The sequence below is a fragment of the Daldinia loculata genome (genome assembly GCF_022478755.1).
Source record: "Daldinia loculata strain CBS 113971 unplaced genomic scaffold F4817scaffold_30, whole genome shotgun sequence".
NCBI classification, from domain to species: Eukaryota; Fungi; Ascomycota; class Sordariomycetes; order Xylariales; family Hypoxylaceae; genus Daldinia; species Daldinia loculata.
The window spans coordinates 196,266-217,691 of record NW_026054884.1 but is presented as its reverse complement, the minus strand read 5'-3'; the positions used below and the strand labels follow the sequence as shown (position 1 = coordinate 217,691).

At 32.8% G+C, this 21,426-nt stretch overlaps 4 protein-coding genes across 4 annotated transcripts; 3 read left to right on the top strand and 1 right to left on the bottom strand.

Moving 5' to 3' along the window:
- Positions 1 to 9,796: 9,796 nt before the first annotated feature.
- F4817DRAFT_316729 (uncharacterized protein) lies at positions 9,797 to 12,100 on the top strand (the record flags this gene model as incomplete). The annotated part of the gene is made up of 7 exons (XM_049300717.1): positions 9,797 to 10,328; positions 10,393 to 10,419; positions 10,472 to 10,678; positions 10,739 to 10,962; positions 11,016 to 11,429; positions 11,490 to 11,615; positions 11,669 to 12,100. The coding sequence occupies 7 exons, from the start codon at positions 9,797 to 9,799 to the stop codon at positions 12,098 to 12,100; spliced, it is 1,962 nt and encodes a 653-aa protein (XP_049158221.1).
- A 1,224-nt stretch (positions 12,101 to 13,324) lies between these two features.
- F4817DRAFT_141357 (Stc1 domain-containing protein) lies at positions 13,325 to 14,718 on the top strand. The gene is made up of 5 exons (XM_049297860.1): positions 13,325 to 13,363; positions 13,563 to 13,657; positions 13,710 to 13,947; positions 14,000 to 14,557; positions 14,614 to 14,718. Exons 2-5 carry the CDS (start codon positions 13,629 to 13,631, stop codon positions 14,710 to 14,712), a joined length of 924 nt encoding a protein of 307 aa, XP_049158220.1. The 5' UTR covers positions 13,325 to 13,363; positions 13,563 to 13,628; the 3' UTR covers positions 14,713 to 14,718.
- Positions 14,719 to 15,477: 759 nt separating this feature from the next.
- F4817DRAFT_141337 (uncharacterized protein) lies at positions 15,478 to 16,907 on the bottom strand. The gene is made up of 3 exons (XM_049297859.1): positions 16,904 to 16,907; positions 16,316 to 16,818; positions 15,478 to 16,242 (listed from the first exon to the last, which is right to left on the bottom strand). Exons 2-3 carry the CDS (start codon positions 16,627 to 16,629, stop codon positions 15,657 to 15,659), a joined length of 900 nt encoding a protein of 299 aa, XP_049158219.1. The 5' UTR covers positions 16,630 to 16,818; positions 16,904 to 16,907; the 3' UTR covers positions 15,478 to 15,656.
- A 1,843-nt stretch (positions 16,908 to 18,750) lies between these two features.
- F4817DRAFT_365928 (uncharacterized protein) lies at positions 18,751 to 21,283 on the top strand (the record flags this gene model as incomplete). The annotated part of the gene is made up of 4 exons (XM_049306932.1): positions 18,751 to 19,015; positions 19,063 to 19,409; positions 19,472 to 19,577; positions 19,675 to 21,283. 4 exons carry the CDS (start codon positions 18,751 to 18,753, stop codon positions 21,066 to 21,068), a joined length of 2,112 nt encoding a protein of 703 aa, XP_049158218.1. The 3' UTR covers positions 21,069 to 21,283.
- Positions 21,284 to 21,426: the final 143 nt, after the last annotated feature.

The following is a 21,426-nucleotide window of genomic DNA, read 5'->3' as shown; positions in this document are numbered from 1 at the left end:
AAAAGGGTAATATAACAAGGAACGTTAAGTGCACAGTACATTATGCGGGGTATATATAAGGTAGGTAAAATAAAAGATTTTATTATTAATTTAATCTTTAATTGTTTTATATACATAATTTACAATATATAATATATTTAAATAACGTTATAAAAACAATAATTTAAACGTTATAATTAATATCATTTTATAACTTTAATTAATATAAAAAAAAAAAATTAAATTATACGTTTATATAATGTATATTAAATATTATATTATTATTAAAATATTTAAAGTTTATTTAAAATGACTTTATTAAAGTGTTTTTAAAAAATATCACGTGTTTATTTTTTTAAATAAATAAACGTTATTTAATTTTATTATAATATAATAATTAAAAAATTAATTTAAATGTAATTTAAATTATTGTTTTTACATTAATTAAAATTATAAACCGATATTAATTATAACGTTTAAATTATTGTTTTTATAAAATTATTTAAATGTATTATATGTATAAAATAATTAAAAATTAAATTAATAATAAAATTTTTTAATTTAATTAATTAATGTTAAAAATTAATGGAAAGGATAAATAACTTAAATATTAATGTTTAAATAATTTAATTAATTAATTTTTTAAACTTTTAAAAAAAACGGTTTATATAATTACGTTTATAACTTTTTTAATATTTTTATTAATATTAAATTAAATTATATATAATTTAAACCATAATTTTTATTATTTATTAATTAAAATATTAACGTTTTTTAAAAAAAATTTAAATAAATATTCGTAAAGTTATTATATTATTAATTTTAAAAAAAGTATGTATTACCTTGTAAATTGTGTATATAAAGCAAATAATCGAGCTTATACTGTATTTTTAACGTTATGTTAAATTAATCAGTTTTGTTAAATGACTTAAAATCTTTGATTTTAATGTAATTACCCGCATTCCACGCGTTTTTACGATTTTAATAATAAATAATTAAATTATTAGTAATTATATTAAAATAATTTTAATTATTATTTAATTGTACGTATTAACTGTTTAATAATTAAAAGTTTTATACGTTTAAACGTAAAAGTTTTAAAAATATAATTTTAATTAATGTTATTTAATTGTATATGTATTTTATTATAATAAATTTTGGTAAAATTATTAATAAAATAATATTTATTATAAATATTATTATATTTATAAAAAAGTTTAAATTGGTTTTTTTTAACGATTAAAAAGTTTGGAATAAATAATTTATTAACTTAATAAAAAGTTATAAATTTTAAAATTAAATTAATTTTAATAATATTAATAAAAATGGTAATTTAATTTATAATTTTTTAATTATTTTAAAGGTATTTAATTTAAATAATTATAATAAAAAATTATTAAATTAAATTTTAAATTAATAATTGTTAAAAATGTTAATAAAGGTAAATTTATTAAATGCGATTATATAAAATATAAAGTTGTTAATTTTTATTAATGATTTTATTAAATTATTTTAATTAATAAATGAAATGATTAACGAAAATTATAAACAATATTTTAAAAATTATATTTTTTATATTAAGTTATTAAACTTGTTTAACGATTAAAAAAATAAAATAATTAAATTTAAATAATTTATTATAAAGATTATGTTAAAAAAGTATATTAAGATTATTGCAAAAGTTTATGATTTATTTTATAATATATATAATATTTTTAAAAATTATTTAAGTATTTATGTTTTAAAATATAAGATTTAAAAAAGATATATAAAAATAATGGCATTTTTTATAAAAGTATTTAAAAATTAAAAAGTTTAGATAATTAATTAAAAGATTATTTTTTTATGGGTAAAACGGCAAAAATTAATTATTATTAAAAATTTTTAAAAGTGGTTTTATGTATTGGTATAAGTTTTAAAATTTATAATATTAAAGTGGATAATTACGTAAAATATAGTTTTTTAAGATAAAATTTACGGTAAAATATTATTATATAATAAAGTGGTAATAATGTTATAAAAATATATTTAAATTTTTAAAAATATTAAACATAAAAATAAAGTATATAAAAACGTTTTTGGATTAATTTATGGCATTAATAAAAGTAAAAATATAAATTTAAAAATTGATTTAAAGCGTTAAAAAAGGTTTTTATAACCGTTTAAATATTTTAAAAAAAAAGAAAGTAATTTAAATAAATAAAAAAAAGTTAATATTAATTTTTAACGATTAATTAAATAATAATATATTTTACGAAATAAAAAAAAATGTAAAACTTACCAAAATTATTATAATATAACAGAGTATTATTATATTTTTAAATTAAAATAATTTACGATTTTTAAAAATAATTTAATAATTTTTAAATTAATAAAAATAATTTTTAAATATATCTTAAATTTAACGGTTAAAATAAAAGTGTTAAAAAAAGAAAAATAATGTTAAAGTATTAAAAAAAAAGATAATTAATTAAATTATTAAATAATAAATTTATAAATTAACATTTTTTTTATAATATTAATATTAAATGTCTTGTTTAATGTAAATTAATATCTTTTAAAAAATTTAATAATATTAGATTTAAAGATTATTATATATATATTTAATTAAATTTTTTAATTTTTTAATTTTAAGATTATATTTTTAAATAATTATATAATTGTTAAAAAAAAATAAGTTAAAATAATAAGTTATAATAATGTTAATATATGTATTATATATTTAAAAAAATATATATAAATTTAATTAATAAATATTATTTATTATAAAAATTTTGTTTATAATTTTATATTATTAAAATTATTAAAAAAATAAGGTTATTAATGGAATAATTAATATAAATCCATTTATTTAAAATATTTAAACGGTATTATTATTGTTAAATTTATTAATTATTATAATTAATTTGTTTTTAAAAATATATTTTATAAAATTTTTAAAATTATTTTTTATATATGTTGTAATAATTTAAATTTAAGGTTTATAAGATTATTAAATATAGTTAACGTTTTAAAATAATATTATAAATTAAATTATTTAAGTTTTTAAATTTTAAAATATTTTATAAACGTTAATAAAAAGATATATATTAAAAAATTTATTATTGTTAAATGTAAAATATGCGAAATGGTAAAGATTAAATAATAAATAAAATGTATATTATAATATATTAATAAATTCTTTAAGGTAAAATTAATATTAAATTTTTATTTTTTAAAAATATTTAATAATAATATTATAAATTTAATGTTAATTATAAACTGTTAAATTAAAATAATTTTTAATTATTATTTAAATAATAAAAAATTTAAAACAATAATTATAACTTTTAAAAACCTTATAAAATTGTTAAAAATTTAATACGATGTAATATTATATATATAAAAGTTAAATTAAAAAATTACTTAAATTAAACCGATAGTTAAAGATTTTTTTAAAAGTTAATATATAAAATTAAAACTTTTAATAAATTATATTTAAATATAAAACGGTACCGTTAAACGTTTAAAAAGTGTAATAAAAGATAAAGTATATGTAATAAAATTACACGTAAAATTACTTTATTTTTTATGGTTTAAAATTTATAAAATTACTGTGTATTTACATAATTATATATCTTAATATAAATATAATTGGCATATGCCATACAATCGTTTTTATATTTTTATAATAATAAATAATAAAATTATAACTTAAAAAAAAAAACTTTAATAAGTTTATTTACGAGTATATAATTATAAAGTTTATATTTTAATAATTAACGTTTTAAAAAAAATTAATAAAAAATAACGTTTAAATTTAAAAGTTTAAATAAGTTATTTTATAAATTACGTTTTAATAAATATTTATAAAATATAAAATTTTTATATTAATAAAATAATAAAAATTTAAAACGTTATTTTTAATAAAAACAACTTATTTAATAAAAATTTTATAAAATTAAAAGAAAGATTACGTAATGATTTTATATATATAAATATTAAATAATATTGTTAAATATTATAATTTATTTAAAATTTTTAATTAAAAATCGATTTAACTGTAAATAATAATATAAATAATAATAAATTTAAGTAAATTAAAAATATAAATGTGTTAACGTTAAATTTAAAATTATAAATAAATAATATATTAAAAAAGTTTAAAATAATAAATATATTGTTAAAAATTAATTATTTTTATATAATTGTAAAATTTATCTTTTTATTAATTTTAAATATGTTATTATTTACAGTTTTATTTACAATAATAATACGATTTAAAACGTTAATTAATTTTAATATTTTATTAAAAATACAAATTTCATAAATTAAAACTTAATAAATTACGTTTAACATAAATAAATTAAATAGTTAAAAAAAAACGTATAAAAGGTAAATGATTAATAAAATAATAAAAATTTAACTTTTTTACAAATTACTTTAATACAATTTGGTTATCCAAATAAAACAACTTAAAATTAATTATTAATAAAAAAATAAACTTAAAAAAATATATTAAAAAAACTTTTTAAAACCTTTTAAAAAGTATAATAACCTTAAAAATCACTTATATAAAGTAATATTTAAAAAAGTAAAAAAAATGTATTTAAAAAATCACCGCTAAATAAAAACGTAAAAAAAAATTTCAAAAATTAATTTAAAGTATTATAAATAATAAATCCTTAATTATATGTAAATATATGTATATAAATTTAATAAATATAAATACTTATAAAAATATAAAATAAAGTTAATAATTAAAAATAATTAATAAATTTTAAATATTAAAAAGATATATGTTTTAATATTAATAAAAAAATCTTTTAAAACTTTAATAATAATAATTATAAAATTTAACTTTAAATTAATATAATATAACGTAATAAACGTTTTTATTAACGTTAAATTTAAAAAAAACGTATTTATAAAAATACTTTAAAATTACTAACGATTAAATAATATATTAAAATTAATTAAAATATTATATAATTTAAAAAAATCATTTTTATTTTAATAATAAAAACTTATAATAACGTTAAAAAACTTAAATTTTAAATTAATACCTTAAAAACCGTATATATTTATAAATAATAAAATATTATTATTTATTTATATTAATAATATAATAATTATATATTTTAAATTAAAAAAATTATAAATAAATTAACTTACGTAAAATTTAAAATAATAATATTAATTTATTAAAAATAATAAATTATAATAATTTTTAAATATTAAAATAATAAAAGATTATAAAAAATAATTAATTTAATTAAATTAATCCTTATATATTAATAAAATAACTAACCTTATAAAACCTTTAATATAAATCTTTATAACATTAATAATAAAAAAAAAATTATTACCATATAATAAAATAATTTTAAAAAAATTTAATTATTATTATTAATAAAAAATAAAATTTATCTTATATGTAATAATAATTACACGTTTTAACATTATTTTTACAACCTTAAAATTGTTAAAATTTAATAATAATTTTAATTTAAAATACCATAAAATAATTAACCATATATTACATTATTTTAAACATATATAAATATATACGTTATAATTAAATGGTAATAACTCTTTTAAAATCGTTAATAATACCTCATTTATTAACAATACCAATAATTGAAAAAGCTTTTAAATATATATAATAAAGTTATTTAAAAATATAATAAATTAAAAAACAAATAAATAAAATATAATAATTATATTTATAATAAAAGCCAAATTATTAACGTTATTATAAATAACAAAAAAAATTATATTTATTACATAATTAATTCGAAATTTTAAAATTAATTTAAATTAATTTACAATTACAATTAATTATAATAATAAATAAATAATTAAATTAATTAATAAAAATATTAAAAAATTAAAAATAAAGTTTAAATATATTAATATATATAATTATTAATTATAATAAAAAGTTAAAAAAAATTATATAAAAATAAATTATGTTAAATTAAAAAATATAATTATAAATAAATTTATAAAAACGTTATTTAAAAAATTATATAAAAAATTTAAAAATTAAATAAAATTAATAAATATTATAAAATAATTATAAATAAAAAGGTTATAAAAACTAAATAAAAAAATAACTTTAAAATAAAAAATACATATTAATAAAAATTAAAAACATATAAAATATTAAAAAAAATAAAATTAAATCGTTAATAATTTAAAAAATAAAATTATTTAAATTAAATTAACTTTATAATTACATTTAAAAAAATATATTAAATTAATTAACTTTATCAAATAACTTAAAATCTTTAATTTCAGTATAATTACCTGCATTTTACGCATTTTCACAATCTTAACAATAAATAATTAAATCATCAATAATTATATTAAAATAGCCTCAATTATCACCTAACTGTGCATATCGGCTGTTTGACACGTTACTATTACCCTATTAGACATAGTGCCACCAATTTTCTTGATTTTGGCACAGTTGCACTAATGGTCCACCATAACCGAGCATCTCGCCTGTGGATAAGACTCAAAAGTTGATGCTACACGGGAATTGGCATAGGTTGCACAAGTTGCGCAGATCCGTTTTTAGTTATAAAATGCGCAAACAATGAGCTGCTCGGTGAGACATGGAAGACGAGATGGTTTCATCTACTATCTGATGTACATATGATTTGCTTGCCTCGCCTAAAGTTCGAATATTACGAATATTATGCAGTACATGTACTACGCACCATATGACTTATCGCATCGCCGACTCAGTGGTTCAGCAGATTCGATGCGACTGGGGGGACACGCGGGACCGCGGAATGCCGGCAAAAATCATTCTTCACTCCTCATCTTAACCTGGCGATTAGATCATTGAGACAAATATACATCGCGCCTTTTATCAAAATTCGCTCTAGGCGCTCTGGGCGCTTACTACAATTATAAATAAGAGGTATATTATATTTATATAGGGCTAATAGTAGGTTCGGTACAAACCACCTACATCCATCAGTCAGTTTGTGCACAATATTCAACTGTAGTGTATGTAAGAGGATGATAAGCTTATTGAAAAAAGTGCGGTTCGGATTACGTCATAGGTCGCCATTTGGGAGTCTTGGCCAATTATATAGAATATACCCCAACTTTAGGATGACCATGTTACGGTTGACCAAATAAGGTATTGTGCCAAAATAAAAAAAATAATCGCATATTAAATTAAAGTTGGTAAAGGGTTACTTGTTATAATTTAGAAAATATTAAATGTATATTTTTAAACTTTATTACGGTTTATTATTATAAAAATATTAATTTAATTAATATAATGTAAAAAATTAACCAATTAAATTAAAAGATTTAATTGTTAATTTAATTTTTAATTATTATTTATATTTATACATTTAAATAATTTTATAATTTTAATAATTATAATATTATAATTAATATTATTTAATAATTTTAATTAAAGTAAAAATAATTATTTAAATTATATATTTATATAATGTATTATTATTAAAATATTTAAAATTTTTTAAAAATAATTATTTTAAAAAGTATTAATTAAATAACTTTATATAATATAACTTTTTAATTGGTTAATTAATTAGTTTTATATATATATATATATATAAATATATATATTAAAAATTATTTAAAAAGATTTTGTTTTTAGTTTTTTTACTTTAAAATAATTATATACGATTAAATAAAAGTAATATGTAAAAATAAATAATTATTATATTATTAATTAAATTAAATTAAATTAAATTAAATATAAAGTTATAATAAAAATGTGGTGTAAAAATAAAAATAAAAATAAAAATAAAAATAAAAATAAAAATAAAAATAAAAATAAAAATAAAAATAAAAATAAAAATAAAAATAAAAATAAAAATATTGTTAAATAAACGGTGTAAAATTTAATTAATAAAAAAGCGCGTATTTTAAAAAAAATAAAAAGTTAAAATTATTTTAAAAGTATAAATATATAATAGTAAATTTATATGGTAAAAAAAGTATTTAACGATAATACTTTTTTAATATAATATATTTATTATTAAAAAGTTTATTTTTTTATAATTACTTTATATTATTATATACAAATTTATATGTAAAGTTACTTGTTAATTATATTTAATTAAACCATTTATTTAACGTTACGTTATTATTTATTTATTTAAATATATATTATTTTAAAAACTTATACAAATTACGTATACGTAATATTTTTTAAAACAATTGTTTTTAAAAAACTTTAAATATTTTAATAATAATATATTATATAAATATGTAACTTAAATAATTATTTTCGCTTTAATTAAAGTTATTAAATAATATTAATTATAATATTATAATTGTTAAAATTGTAAAATTATTTAAATATATAAATAAATATAAAAGTATTTAATAATTAATTAAAAAATTAAAGTAAATATACTTTTTTAAAATATATTATATATAACGTTATAATGTATGTATTTAAAAAAAATAATTTTTTTTTTCCATATAAAAGTGCAAAATACCGTAATAATTTAAGTTAATTGCGTTAACCTATAACTGATTACCCTTTTAAGCTAAGCTTACGGATTTTTTTCATTTTAACATAGTACTTTATCTGGTCAACCGTACATGCCTTCCTCTGCTTTCCTTTGTGTCGGGAGGAAGAATACGTACAGGTTACAATTATTTACAGCAGATCTAGGTGGAGAAAGATGCGTGCCATAGTGGAAGCAGCTGGGCAGCTGGGTAAGGTAGCTGCAAGGCTTTCGTGTAACATCTGATTACATGTAGTACCTACCTCATAGGTATATACATGTACATAGCAGGACAACTTACAACTTAGAATTTACAACCCCCAGCCCTATAACACATGCTAAAAATTGCATCTTCTATACTTAAAATGCCTTGGCTGATTCTAGATGCCATACCGGCTCATGCGAAAACCTCAGGTTACTTTCGATAGTTATGCATAAAGCTTCATTCGGCATGGCATAGTCATGTCAGCCGTATTGGCCGTATTCGAAGCTGGTTCCCTTCACTTACATGGATAATATGGTAGTACAATCTGGAATCTTTTTGGTTCCCGTTTCCGCGCAACGTAGCTTCGAAGGATTCTACCCTATCACATTTTTAATATAATTAAATTCCGAAACAGTATTTAGACTACCTATCAACCATCGCTATCCATGCTGTCGTAGGCAAATCATACCAGCAAGCCTGGAACTACCGACGTCACCGCCCTCTCATATTGCACCTGATATCCTGGAGGGCTAATCGGTGAATTGTACCTAGCGGATAGAAGCTTGGGTGTCCTTGGCAAAAAGCAAAAAGACTAGTAGCCGTCTTCCATTGGCTTACCCCAGAAATACTATACTCTAGCAAGTCTAGAGTCCGGAGTACCCCTACTATGGCGAATAGAGCACTACAAGATGACGTCGGCTCATCTTATGGGAATCCTTCAAAGACCCTTTGACCAACGAGGCTTGAGGGTATAGTATTTGTACTACACCACATCCCATCCGTCATATACAACTCTCACGCAATGATCGACAGTCTTTTTTTCGAATAAAGCCTGCCGAGCCCTAGCCCCCTTGATCGAGTAGTCTTCTCGCTGTGTGGCTCTTCAGGCGGTGTCAGAGCTCTTCCTGCCTTGTCTAGTCGACTAATATAACTAGTCCCGTTCTTACTTATTGTTGCTCTTTTGTCCGTGTCAGTTTCAGTTTCGGTTTCGGTTTCTTCTATGCCCTTTCATCTAAGCTTACATCAGCACTGTATAATCTTATAGGGGGCGAGATAAGTAGACTGAAAATCAAAAGTAACCCACAACACAGCTTCACAATCGAGTGATTGATACCAAGACATGGCTTCCAATTCGGGAGATCCGCCCAAAGACGGCTCATTAGGGGAAAAGACTGAGAAGATCCAACCTCGAAAAGAGTCAGGCTATTTAGACGCATCTCCATCCGAACTCGAACATCGGGAAACTAAAGACAATATACTAGATGAAGGGGAAAGACGACGTCTAGAGGCTACGGCCAAACTAGAGAATCCTCTTGCAGGTCTCTCTCCAACACAGCTAGCCCAGCGAGGTGAGGAGTTCTGTGCGAAGCACGGCCTCACTGATGCAGACGACATTCGTGCTTTCCGACTCGGCGCTATGATCGCCGGTAACTTGAACAAGTACGACACCGTCGACGAGCTTACCGATCGTGAAAGAGAGGTGCTCGACAGGGAGATCACACACAAATGGTCAAACCCCAAAATGCTCTATGCCGTCATCGTCAACTGCTCGCTCTGTGCCGCCGTTCAAGGTATGGATGAGACTGTAGTCAATGGTGCGCAGTCCTTCTATAAGGCAGAATTTGGGATAGGAGACCCCAACTCTCAAAGAGGTAAGCTATAAAGGCGTTGATACATATTCATTCTACGTATGTACTAACCAATGTGTCCGAAAAGATTCGTGGCTACTGGGCCTCGTCAACGGTAAGTCTACATCTGTTAGCGAACAATTAAACAATAGCTGACAACCCTCCAGCTGCACCATACATATGCTGCGCCTTCGTCGGTTGCTGGCTTACGGAGCCAATGAATAAGGCTTTTGGACGCCGTGGCACTGTCTTCATTTCTTGTGCCGTATCAGCTTTAGCTTGTTTCTGGCAAGCCTTTACAAACACTTGGTGGCATATGTTCATCGCCCGTTTCGCCCTCGGGTTCGGTATTGGCCCAAAATCGGCTACGACCCGTAAGTTGCCATTTTAGCTTCAGAACGTGATGAATATCAACGGCGCTAACTATATATAAGCCATCTTTGCTGCCGAGTGTTCTCCGCCGAAGCTTCGTGGTGCTTTGGTTATGCAGTGGCAGATGTGGACTGCTTTCGGTATCATGCTGGGATACGTAATGGATTTGGCCTTCTTTGATGTCCCGAATTTGTCTGGAATTATAGGTCTAAATTGGCGCCTTATGATGGGATCTGCTCTGATACCTGCTGTTATCGTCTGTGCCATCGTATACTTCACCCCTGAGGTAAGTGGCATAGGGCCCCTCGTGATTCAATAGTTACTAAGTGAGTCTTATAGTCACCTCGGTGGTACCTTACCAAAAATCGACATGTCGATGCTTATAAGTCAATCTGTAAGCTGCGGTATGAAAAGGTCCAGGCCGCGCGCGACCTCTTCTATATGGACACTCTCCTTCAGATCGAAAAAGAGACTATGCAAATAGGCCAGAGCAAAATCAAGGAAATCCTTACCATCCGTCGAAACCGAAATGCCATGATAGCATCAGAGATTGTAATGTTTATGCAACAGTTCTGCGGTGTCAATGCCATTGCATACTATTCGACGGAAATCTTCGTTGAGAGTGGCTTCTCTATTCAATCTGCTCTCGTGGCTTCGCTTGGTTTTGGCATCGTCAATTTCTTGTTCGCTCTTCCTGCGTTTTACACCATCGATACATTTGGCCGGCGCAATCTACTCCTTACTACTTTCCCTGTAAGGTCATCCCTTTATAGCCACCCAATCTTTAGGATAGTAGCTGATTTGCTGATATAGCTGATGTCTCTCTTCCTATTTTTCACGGGCTTTAGCTTTTGGATCCCGGAGAGCAGTACTGCACATATTGGTTGCATTGCGTTAGGTATATACCTATTCGGTGTGGTTTACTCTCCAGGTGAAGGGGTAAGAGCAGTTCTGTATCTCCCGAAGAATTCTTAGTGCTAATTACATCTCAGCCCGTCCCATTCACATATAGCGCGGAGGCGTACCCGTTATACATCCGTCCAATTGGAATGTCGCTTGCAACAGCGACGACGTGGCTCTTCAACTCAGTGATCTCTCTCACATGGCCAGCCTTGCTTCAAGCCTGGACTCCTCAAGGTGCATTTTCATGGTATGCAACGTGGAACATTGCTGGCTTCTTCCTCGTACTCTTCTTCCTTCCCGAGACTAAAGAGAAGACGCTCGAGGAGCTTGACGCCGTCTTCAACGTTCCACTCCGTAGCCTCGTGCGTTACGGTGCGGACCAGTTCTTGTACTTCTGGGGCCACTATATCTTCCGCCGCAACATTGCGCCACCTAAGGCCCCATCCGCGACCAAGACGATCGAGTACACGAGGCAACAATTCTCTAGGGAGAAGACGCACGACGCAACTGCTCGCGTTTAAGCGACTTGTGTTTCAGTCCTAAAGGTTTATTGACCTTTTTTCATTTTTTATGCTTTACAAAGAGTACGATGCTATATCACCTTCCGAGCAAGTTGGTTAGCAATGGACGCGATTTAGGGGCGACGAAAACTAACAATTATTTTTCGCGGGAATGTCTCTCATTAACAACTTTTGGATACCCATTTTGAGAACTATACCTACATTAAATTAAATAAGTAAATATTTCGGCAGTGATGGACTATGTAAGATATAAAGTTACTATTTTATTATAATTGGATTTAGTTATAAAAAAAGCAATAAACCCAATTAAGTAAATTGAATATTTATTATTATAAAAAATAAATTTAATTATTATACTTTTACCGAAATGCACGTAATTTTAGTAAAAATAACACCGGCGTTATACTTTTATATAAATGTAGAAAAACTAGGGTACCTTCTATAATAATGTACCCTTTTGCGTGGGCTCTTACCTAACTTCGCTTTTGACGCATTTGGAAGCTATTATGTAGGTCCACGGTGCTTGCCACATGATATACCTACCACAAAACGTGCTCTATCTTGGGTAGGTATGTAAAGTCTTCGCGGTTATCTAATGTTTAAACCTTCTCAAGCCAAAACTCAAGTCTTTCCTCCACCTCAATATCTCCTCCATCCCATACACAACCACCATTTCCCCATCCACTATCTTACAAGTGCCTAGGCGTCGATCTAATTAATAACGATCACCGAACTCGCCTCGCCACGGTACCCAATAAAACTGACATCACGGTAAGCATCGTCTTTATATTAAACAATCAGAGTTAAGTAGAGTTCCACGAGGCAACAACAAAACCTCGAATATCTGCTAGATGCCTACTCCTACGATACACAATCGCACTAATCTTACCTACCTTGCCTTTCCCCTTCCACCCCATGAACATTTTCAAGACGATACCGTCTCGTCTCCCCGGCAACACTTCTATTTATCCCTATCACAAAACGGCATGGCATCTAACTATCAATTCTCCCTCGTGTGTTTTACTGTTGCCTGCCACTAGCCCACCGGATAGATTCTCCCCGCTCTCATGGCAAGCGTCACTCATTCTTGCTTACAATACTACTAGGTCCGCAACTAGAAATCACTTCAACCTTCATCACCTGAAATAGGCACATCTCTATTTCACCCTTCTTATTCTGCTTCGGTACTCTTAACTCGACCTTGCCCAGCTCAGTATCTCAAATAACTGGGCAATTATTTCCCCCTACGCAAGGAGTCCTAAGGTACGTTAGCATGCTTTCAACCCTCCTACCCTCGTTCATCTCTAAAGACTTCGGTCGTATTACTTTGCTATAATACATCTGCCTTTTGCGCATCTGATATTTAAACTCCATCCTTCTCATACGCTCTACCTATATTTCACTTAGTACTCACTTAGTACTCGTCTTTTATAAAACACATTACTAACAGTAGGAGTGATAGTAGGTGATATATCTATCCTTACTATTATCACTATTTTACTCGTCGCACTGTCGAACAACGTCAAAGATGGCACACGGCAACGGTACTCCGCAGACGTAAGTATTTGATGATGTGATATTTTATATATTTTACTAATATCGCGATTAGGTTTATGTGTGCTGTTGGTGGCGAGTGGCTCGCCCTTGACAAGTTCTCTCGGAACCAGATTTCCAAATGGCAGAAGATCAAGGGTCGCGATGGCGTCACTCCCGAGAATGCTGGGCTCATCTGCAAAGAGCATACACAACAGGTAGCGGCACCACGAGAGATCAAGTGCAATGGTCCTTGTGGTCTGTGGAAACATAGGGATCACTTCAGCAAGACCCAGCGTAACGACCCCGATGCAGTAAGTTTTAGTGCCCTATCGATACTCGATTCTTGTTGACTAACCGTCACAGAAATGCATACCCTGTACTCTGTGGGTATGCAATTTCAACGGAGAGGAAGCCCCCCATGGTCCCCCGAACTCTCAGCTGCTTCCCCATGAGATTCTGGCGCAGGCGACGGGCGTACAAAACGAGGCTCCTACCATTGCGTCTCCCGGTTCCGCTGTTGGCAACAGACCTAGCGGAGTTCTTTCCGATTACCAGCAGGCTCATATTAATGGAGTTGAGGTTGGTGAGGTTGATGACATGGTGGTTCGATCGGTCCTAACTATGCTGCGGGGCGCCGACTCCACCAACCCACCTGCCAGTCCCGATCATAGGGGTCCCGCTACACCTGCCGCCTCCGACGTGAACCCCACTGATAACGGCAAGCCTCAATCGGTAGCCGGCTCCACCGCACCTGCCGATGAACATACTCCTCAGCTGTACGGCTACAGCCCATTCGCCCCTAGTGCTAGTAAGAGTGTCGAAAAGGCCACGACCAGGGATTCGGCGGAAGGTAGTGAATTGCCACCCATGGTCCCGGACAAGCAGCTCGGTAAAAAGCCCGGTAAAAAATGGTTCAAAGGAGTAAGTGCTTCTAAGTCATACCTAGTGTATCCTACCTGGTAACTGATAGTCTACAGGACACTCGTAAAGTATTCTTTGCGCCACCGGCTTATGCGACTCGTCCGACGGACACGGCCAATCTTCGAGTCGTCGAAAGCGACAGTGATAGTGATTAAGCAAGTCTCAACTACGGTATACAGTGGTCAAATTGCATGGTTCTAATAGCTCGTGTTGCTACATATAAGTGCAGGTTTTCAAGGTTACAGAGAGTTAGTTGTGAATAGGTACTAACTACGACGTCGAAAGTAATCGATAATGTACTCTGTTTCACTGCGTGTTTTCTAATAAACAGCATTATAACAATGTGAACTTCTCTCTCCCCTTAGTAGAATTTGATAATACTTTTTCTCTATCCACAAGGGTGTGATCTTAACTAAGTCCATGTTTATTAAGAGGAAAAGAGCTCAAGGAGGCAAGGTGACCTCTGACTATTACTTTCTCAGGATATAATATTATATTACATTTCTCGTATGAGCTTGTCTCTTAGTTTAGGAACTTCAAACGATGATCTTCATTTTGCTTCTTTACTGTATATTGTTGACTTGGTGGGATGGCCATAAGTAGGGTGCCATGGGGGCTGCAAGACGAGTATCCTAGATAGCTGCGTCATGCAGTTTTCAAACTTGGCCGAATGAACATACGAGCCAATACAGGAAGCGCATAGGATTTGATGGATATCGTATGCCGAGTTACTGCTTGTCATCAATGTATTGATCTAGGGCGGTGCTGCTGTTAACGTGCAAGATGAACTTGGCAGAACGCCGCTGGTGCATGCTGTTCAGCTACACAATGTGCCCGCTATCAAGGCATTACTTAGCGCTGGCGCCGACCCCAACGCGTAGGTTTACGACGGCAAGACTGTGAGGGCATATGCGAAAGGTGACCAGTTAATTAGATTGTTCAACCAGGGATTTGAGGGAACCAGGCTTGAAAGCTTCAAATATCAACCATTGTAATTTTGCAACTAAGCCAAGAACACGTATACCACCCTCTACGCCCGCTGCCGCTTCGTTGAACCTGCATGCCAGCCATCGTATCGATAAGTTCCATTTTTACGTCTCTATATATCAGTCCTTCTTGAACTGGCCCGTCTCTTGCGATCTTGTGGCTTCTTTGTGTTGTTAGTTCTCCAATGTTCCGTTTTGGACGAAGCTTTCATGTGTGAAGGTTGTGGATATTCCTTCTCAATCTTGTCTCGCTCCTCTACTTTCTTCTTGATGTCAGCCTCGAGACTGGCTTTCTGCTTCTTTTTATCGGACAAATAACGTTCACGTTCCTCAATATCCTGATCTATATTGTCTTTCCTATCTCGAAGCCTCTTAATTTCATCGTCTTTATCTTGGAGCCGCCTGTCGCGCTGTGCTTTGATGTGGTCCCTGAGATACTTGTGGAGGCTCTGGGCAGACTTTGTCGTCGAGTTCTTATGCCATTCGATGAGGACTTTGCCCAAGGCTGGGGCGAGGTTGGAGTACGTCTTTTCGTTCCATGTGGCTGCGGTGATGAACTCCTTGGCGTACTTGTTTTTAGGGGATAACTCTACCAGCCCGGCCTGGCAGGAGTCGATGAAGACGAGGACATCACACTGTGCGCTCTCGATGATAGGCTTGATCACGGACCAAGGTGTGTGCCGGCCGTGCTTGCGATGACTTGGAGGAGCTCAGTTTGTGGCTCTTCACGAGGGGAAAAAAACAAAACGAAAAGGAGAAACTGGCGTCTTACCTGCTGAGGACCAGTTGATGATCATTTGACTCCGAACCATGTGCGTTTATGTAGATAATACGAGCCCCCTCGTCGCGCAGGAAATCTTCCAACTCTTGCTTAAGATTGTCCGAATCGAGGTTGATAGACTGGACTGGGCACTGAATCTTGTTCAAAGCCTTGGCAACGATTTTGTTTTCTCCCGGGTCAAGGTCAGTATTTGGGAAGGACAAAATGCATGCGTTGGCAGGGACCAAGTCTCGAGAAAGGGCTGCGACAGCGGGCGGGACTGGAACGGGGTTGGGGATAGTACGTCGTTGCCGGCTGCCGTTCATCGTGAAGTGTTTGTCAAACTGCTCTGCTGAGATAGTGATATAGGCAGAAACCGAGTCCTGTTTACGAGTGCTTTGTCGAGATGGACAGTCAAGTTCTAGTAGAAAGTGTAGGCCGGTAGATTGGCGATGCGTCACACTTCAGTCTTCAGATAGCGGGGGTAAGGGGGTGATGGGGTGATGGCGGGGCACCTGAGGCAGGTAAGCAGGTAAGCAGGTAAGCAGGTAAGCAGCACATGACCAATGTTGATAGGATCACGCCATGATTCCAATGTACCTATGTATGTAAGGAGACCCCTTATAATACAACTGCAATATATCCCATCAAGGTGTGTTAGATCGAGAGCAGAGTCCTGGTGGCATAGGACTCAACTTAGCGACAAGAGAGAACTGATAATTAAATGAATTATGTAGCTTTGGCACAATATGGAAAGCAAATAGCTGTGATGAGCTGGGAGGACCTTTGAATGCTAGAGGACGCTATATTTACAGAAAACTAAAAGTGCAACAGCATACTCGATCAATCAATGAAGCAGGGTGGAATCAGGGGCTGTGTTACAGGGAGTTTTTTGTTGCCCCCTAAAAGGCCGGGTGGCCCAAAAAGGTTCCCTCGGGTTATACTTGAAGCTATTCGCACATGCCGGTGCGGTCTCTACCGAAATCACGTGCGCCCGGGCAGGGGCACGATGACTGGATTCGTCGTTTATAACATCATTATCAACATACGATCTACGTGGTTTCGTAAGCATGTAGTGGTTATAATTTATATTTCCAGGTGGCGCAAACCTTCTTATAAATGGTATAATTCCATTTCCGTTTAAAATCACCTTTAATAGACTTCTAAATGTGTCACTCAAGTATTTGAAAAAAACCGGGTTATATATAGGAATTGTATCAATACGACCAGGTACCTAATCCACCTGTCGTGATGAGAGAAATATAATTTATTCTACATATAGCTATAAGGTAGGAGGCCAATTATATATAAATTTCCTCCTTGTATTTCATATGACTTAAAACCAGAAGTTATGGGAGAAAGTGTCCAAAGGCTGGGACATTTTTAAGATATGAACTGGTTTACCTATGCGGTGGTTTCAATATCCTGAATGTCTTGCAAATACTATACTCTGCTTAGCTACCCAATCTAAAATATATACGGCTAACTTTATCCCGGGATATATATCTTATAGGAAACGCAATACTATATGATATACCTAGGTAGTGACCCTAGATATTGAATCGAGAAGTGATACTTATACATATATCAAATTTTCTATTAACGGTGATTTTTCAGGAGTTTTAAGTACAAGTAGGACGCACGCTTTTGAATTTGAATATATTTATAAAACATGCAATACGAGTATAAACGATACAAAACATACACGATGTGAACCGGGAGTTTCGATGACAAGTCATCTCAAAACGTAAGATAGGTAGAGTGGTTGGATCTAGTGGAATGTATTTATCCCTCTTTCACATTATCATATACACTTTTCTAAGGAAACACGCCATCCGATAATATCCTGTGAAGATCACGGGGGAGATCTGGCTACACAATTTGAACATAATGTCATACATTCACATATGTGTTTTTTCTCCTATGAGTAATAGGACGCCACTGTCGTGCATACCATATAGCTCTCTTAAAGCTAGACATGCTAAAAGGACACCACCCTCGAGAGCCCGCCCAAGGTATTACCGCGGTAATAACTTACCGGTGTCGTCCTTAGCGAAATATTCCGGCCCCGTGGACTCCCCTGAAAAAGAATTGTACGCTCGACCATCCCTTTCCCACCCGAAAGCGTAACACCGATCATATGTCGTGCGTACCACATAACTTTCTCCCGAACATCGATGCCCGAATAACAAGGATGATCCTATTCAAGATGCTAATGTGTCGCCCGGCTTCTGCCAAGGACGGTAATGCTCTACTGTGACCACCCGTAAAATGCGGAGGCCCTTGGATGAAGACTTTAGGCGTTCAATTAACATCATGGCTTCCACCCCTTATCTTAATAAAGTCTTGTAGATAATATAATATGGCATGTTTCTAAATTGTCTTTGTTTTTCTTGGTATATCTCTATTCTTATGAGCGGCAGGACTGTTCGAATTTTCGGTTTATAATGGCGGAACAGCTCTCTTCGTACGACGAGATTAACCGTCCGAATATCCATACTCGTAACTGGGAGGCCCAAAGTGTTCGTATAGTGGAGTCTAAGTATCCGGGAAACGGTGCGTCCCAACATCGGCCGCTTTCTTGCGGCCACCCTCGAGTGTCCTTCAATGGCACTAGCCGCCCATCCAACCTAAGAGGTCAGCATAACTCGAATAGCTCAATACTAATGCCTATCGATTTCGTAGATGAGCGTAGGACAGAAGGGGATGAAGGTAAAGTCGGCCTTCATAGCCTCGATGCAGACGCTGATGAAAAGCAGCCGAAGTAACCGAAGGATACCGGGTCGCTAAGCCTCATCAGGGACAGTCAACTTCGAGTTCTTCAAACTCAATCACTTCTTCTTCTATCGAAAGTACAAGCACGGCTAGTACGTCTGCTATCAGAACCCCGCTAAGCCCAAAGAACACGGAAATAGGAGACACGTCACGACCGGGGGTCCGTTTTTCTGACCGCGGACCCCCTCGTACGTCTACCGGCCACCCTACGATCTATCGACGGTCCAGCATTGGAGCTGGGACGGCAGTAGAATGGGGTACCCTGTTTGACGAGAACGGGTACTCTACCACGCGAAACAATCAGTTTCTTAGAGGCCTAGCAAAATATATTGTATGTTATATATAAGAAAATAAATGACACAGTACTAGCGACTAATGCCCCTAGGGTCACAGATCGATGATTTAGCACCTAGTAGTAGTAGTCTTGTTATCACGCCCGAGAAGCTAAGTGCTCTCTATTCGAGATATAGGCTGAACCCGGAGATCTATCCTTTTATAGGTGAGCTTTGGTTAATCTGTCTAGTGATATCCGAATATTCTCAACTCGCAGGGTTTACACATGCGATTATGGGAGCTTTGCTGAAGTAAATGCACAGAAATCCTCAATTCCAGAGCCAGGGATGCCCATGATCGTCTCGCCGATTTCTTCACAGATCTGGACTGTCAGTACCATCTCGTGCAACCCGATTTCTATTCTAGGCCACGAGTCCCTGCTTTGACGCCCGCCGGGTTCGCCCAGTATTTTACCACATGCATCCTTGCGCATCCTGATGAGGAATTCCGCCGTCTTGATAAGATTGTAGCGGATGTTCAGCTTGTAGCTGATACCCCTGTCGATGGCGAGCCCGAAAGACTTCCCAGACAGTTGTTCCGCAGTCAGTTTCCCGTGAGACACGATCCCAAGTCTAAGAAGATCCTAACCGCTGCGATTGACGACTTGATATACGATCTTAGGCTGCTGGAGCCGTCTAGCCCGAGGTCCCCGCTAGCAATTATGCCGCCGCCACCGTCGTCGAGTACCAAAGACCGAAGTATCGTCCCCGTAATTCGCCGTTATGTCATTCCCGAGGAGTACACAAGGAGAGATGAATACAAACTCGCCGCTAGGTCCGAGGCGGGACAACCCTGCGGACGATACCTACAGAGTATGAATGATGAGAAATCTGGTCGGGCTCCAACGGGTAACCGGGACCGTGAACCCTACTACGAGAGAGAGAGAAGTCATTACAACAAAGAATCCAACGGCTACCGACCTGCCCCGTCGGGCGACGCTGGTAGTATTGTACTCTATTCGCCGAAAAGCACGTACCAGCGCGCGCGGAGTCCGCCGCACAGGGGCCACCGGGCCTCTGCGCCGGACGTTAGCAGCGCATCTACGAGCTATTTTAGGCCCGCCGGATACCTGCCGCAGCCACCACTGACTATCGCAGAGAGGCGCGGGTATGCAATGAGCCTCGTGAAACCAGGCGCGGCGTCTGAAAATAGCGCTCGAGAGGAGACTAGAAGACGCGAAAGCAGCGGCGGACGGATCGAAACGGACACACCGCCGACAGAGGCTTCTGCCCAAGGGAGCGGTGATGGGGGTGCGATTAGCAAAGCAGCGGCTTCGAGTCCAACCACGGCTATGAATACCTCATCGACGCCACCAGTCACCACCACGACCCCGCAGCAGCACTCACGCCGCGATAGCAACGGCAGTAAGAAAGGAATTACAAATTCGGCTGCGGCATCGTCGGAGGCAATGAACACCGGAGAGAAGGAGCACCACCACGGCCATGGCCATGGCCATAGTCATAGTCACAGCCATAATCATGGACATCATCGGCGTCGCAGCGTTGTGGAAGACGACAAAGAGCCGACGTGGGAGGAAGTATTAAAGTCACCGTCCTCTTCTCACCACCATCGCCACCACCATCATCACCATAGAACGGAGACTAGTAGTAAAGGAGGGAGCAAAAGTCAGCATTCCCGCCGTCACTCTACCTACTGAATGTAGTTCTCTGGTCCCGCTTCGTTTTGCTTGACTAAAAAGGGGGTAGGGGTAGGAAGAGTAAGACAAGGAAAAGGAGGGAGCGTAATATATAAGATCAAGATCAGGTTGATTAAGGCGTACTTAATAGTCATTCGCTACCTGGGTATCTGTGTTGAGAGGTAGTCTTCAAGTGGAAAGGGGGAGATTGATCCAAAATATGTTGTTCATTCAGATGATATTACTGTTGACTGAAAGTTTACATTCCTAGCAATTCCCATTAATTCGAATTAAAATTATATTAGAACATCTAACTACCCCAAACCAAAGAACCATGATATCGCTATGCGTACCACACATAAATATACAACGTCTGTAA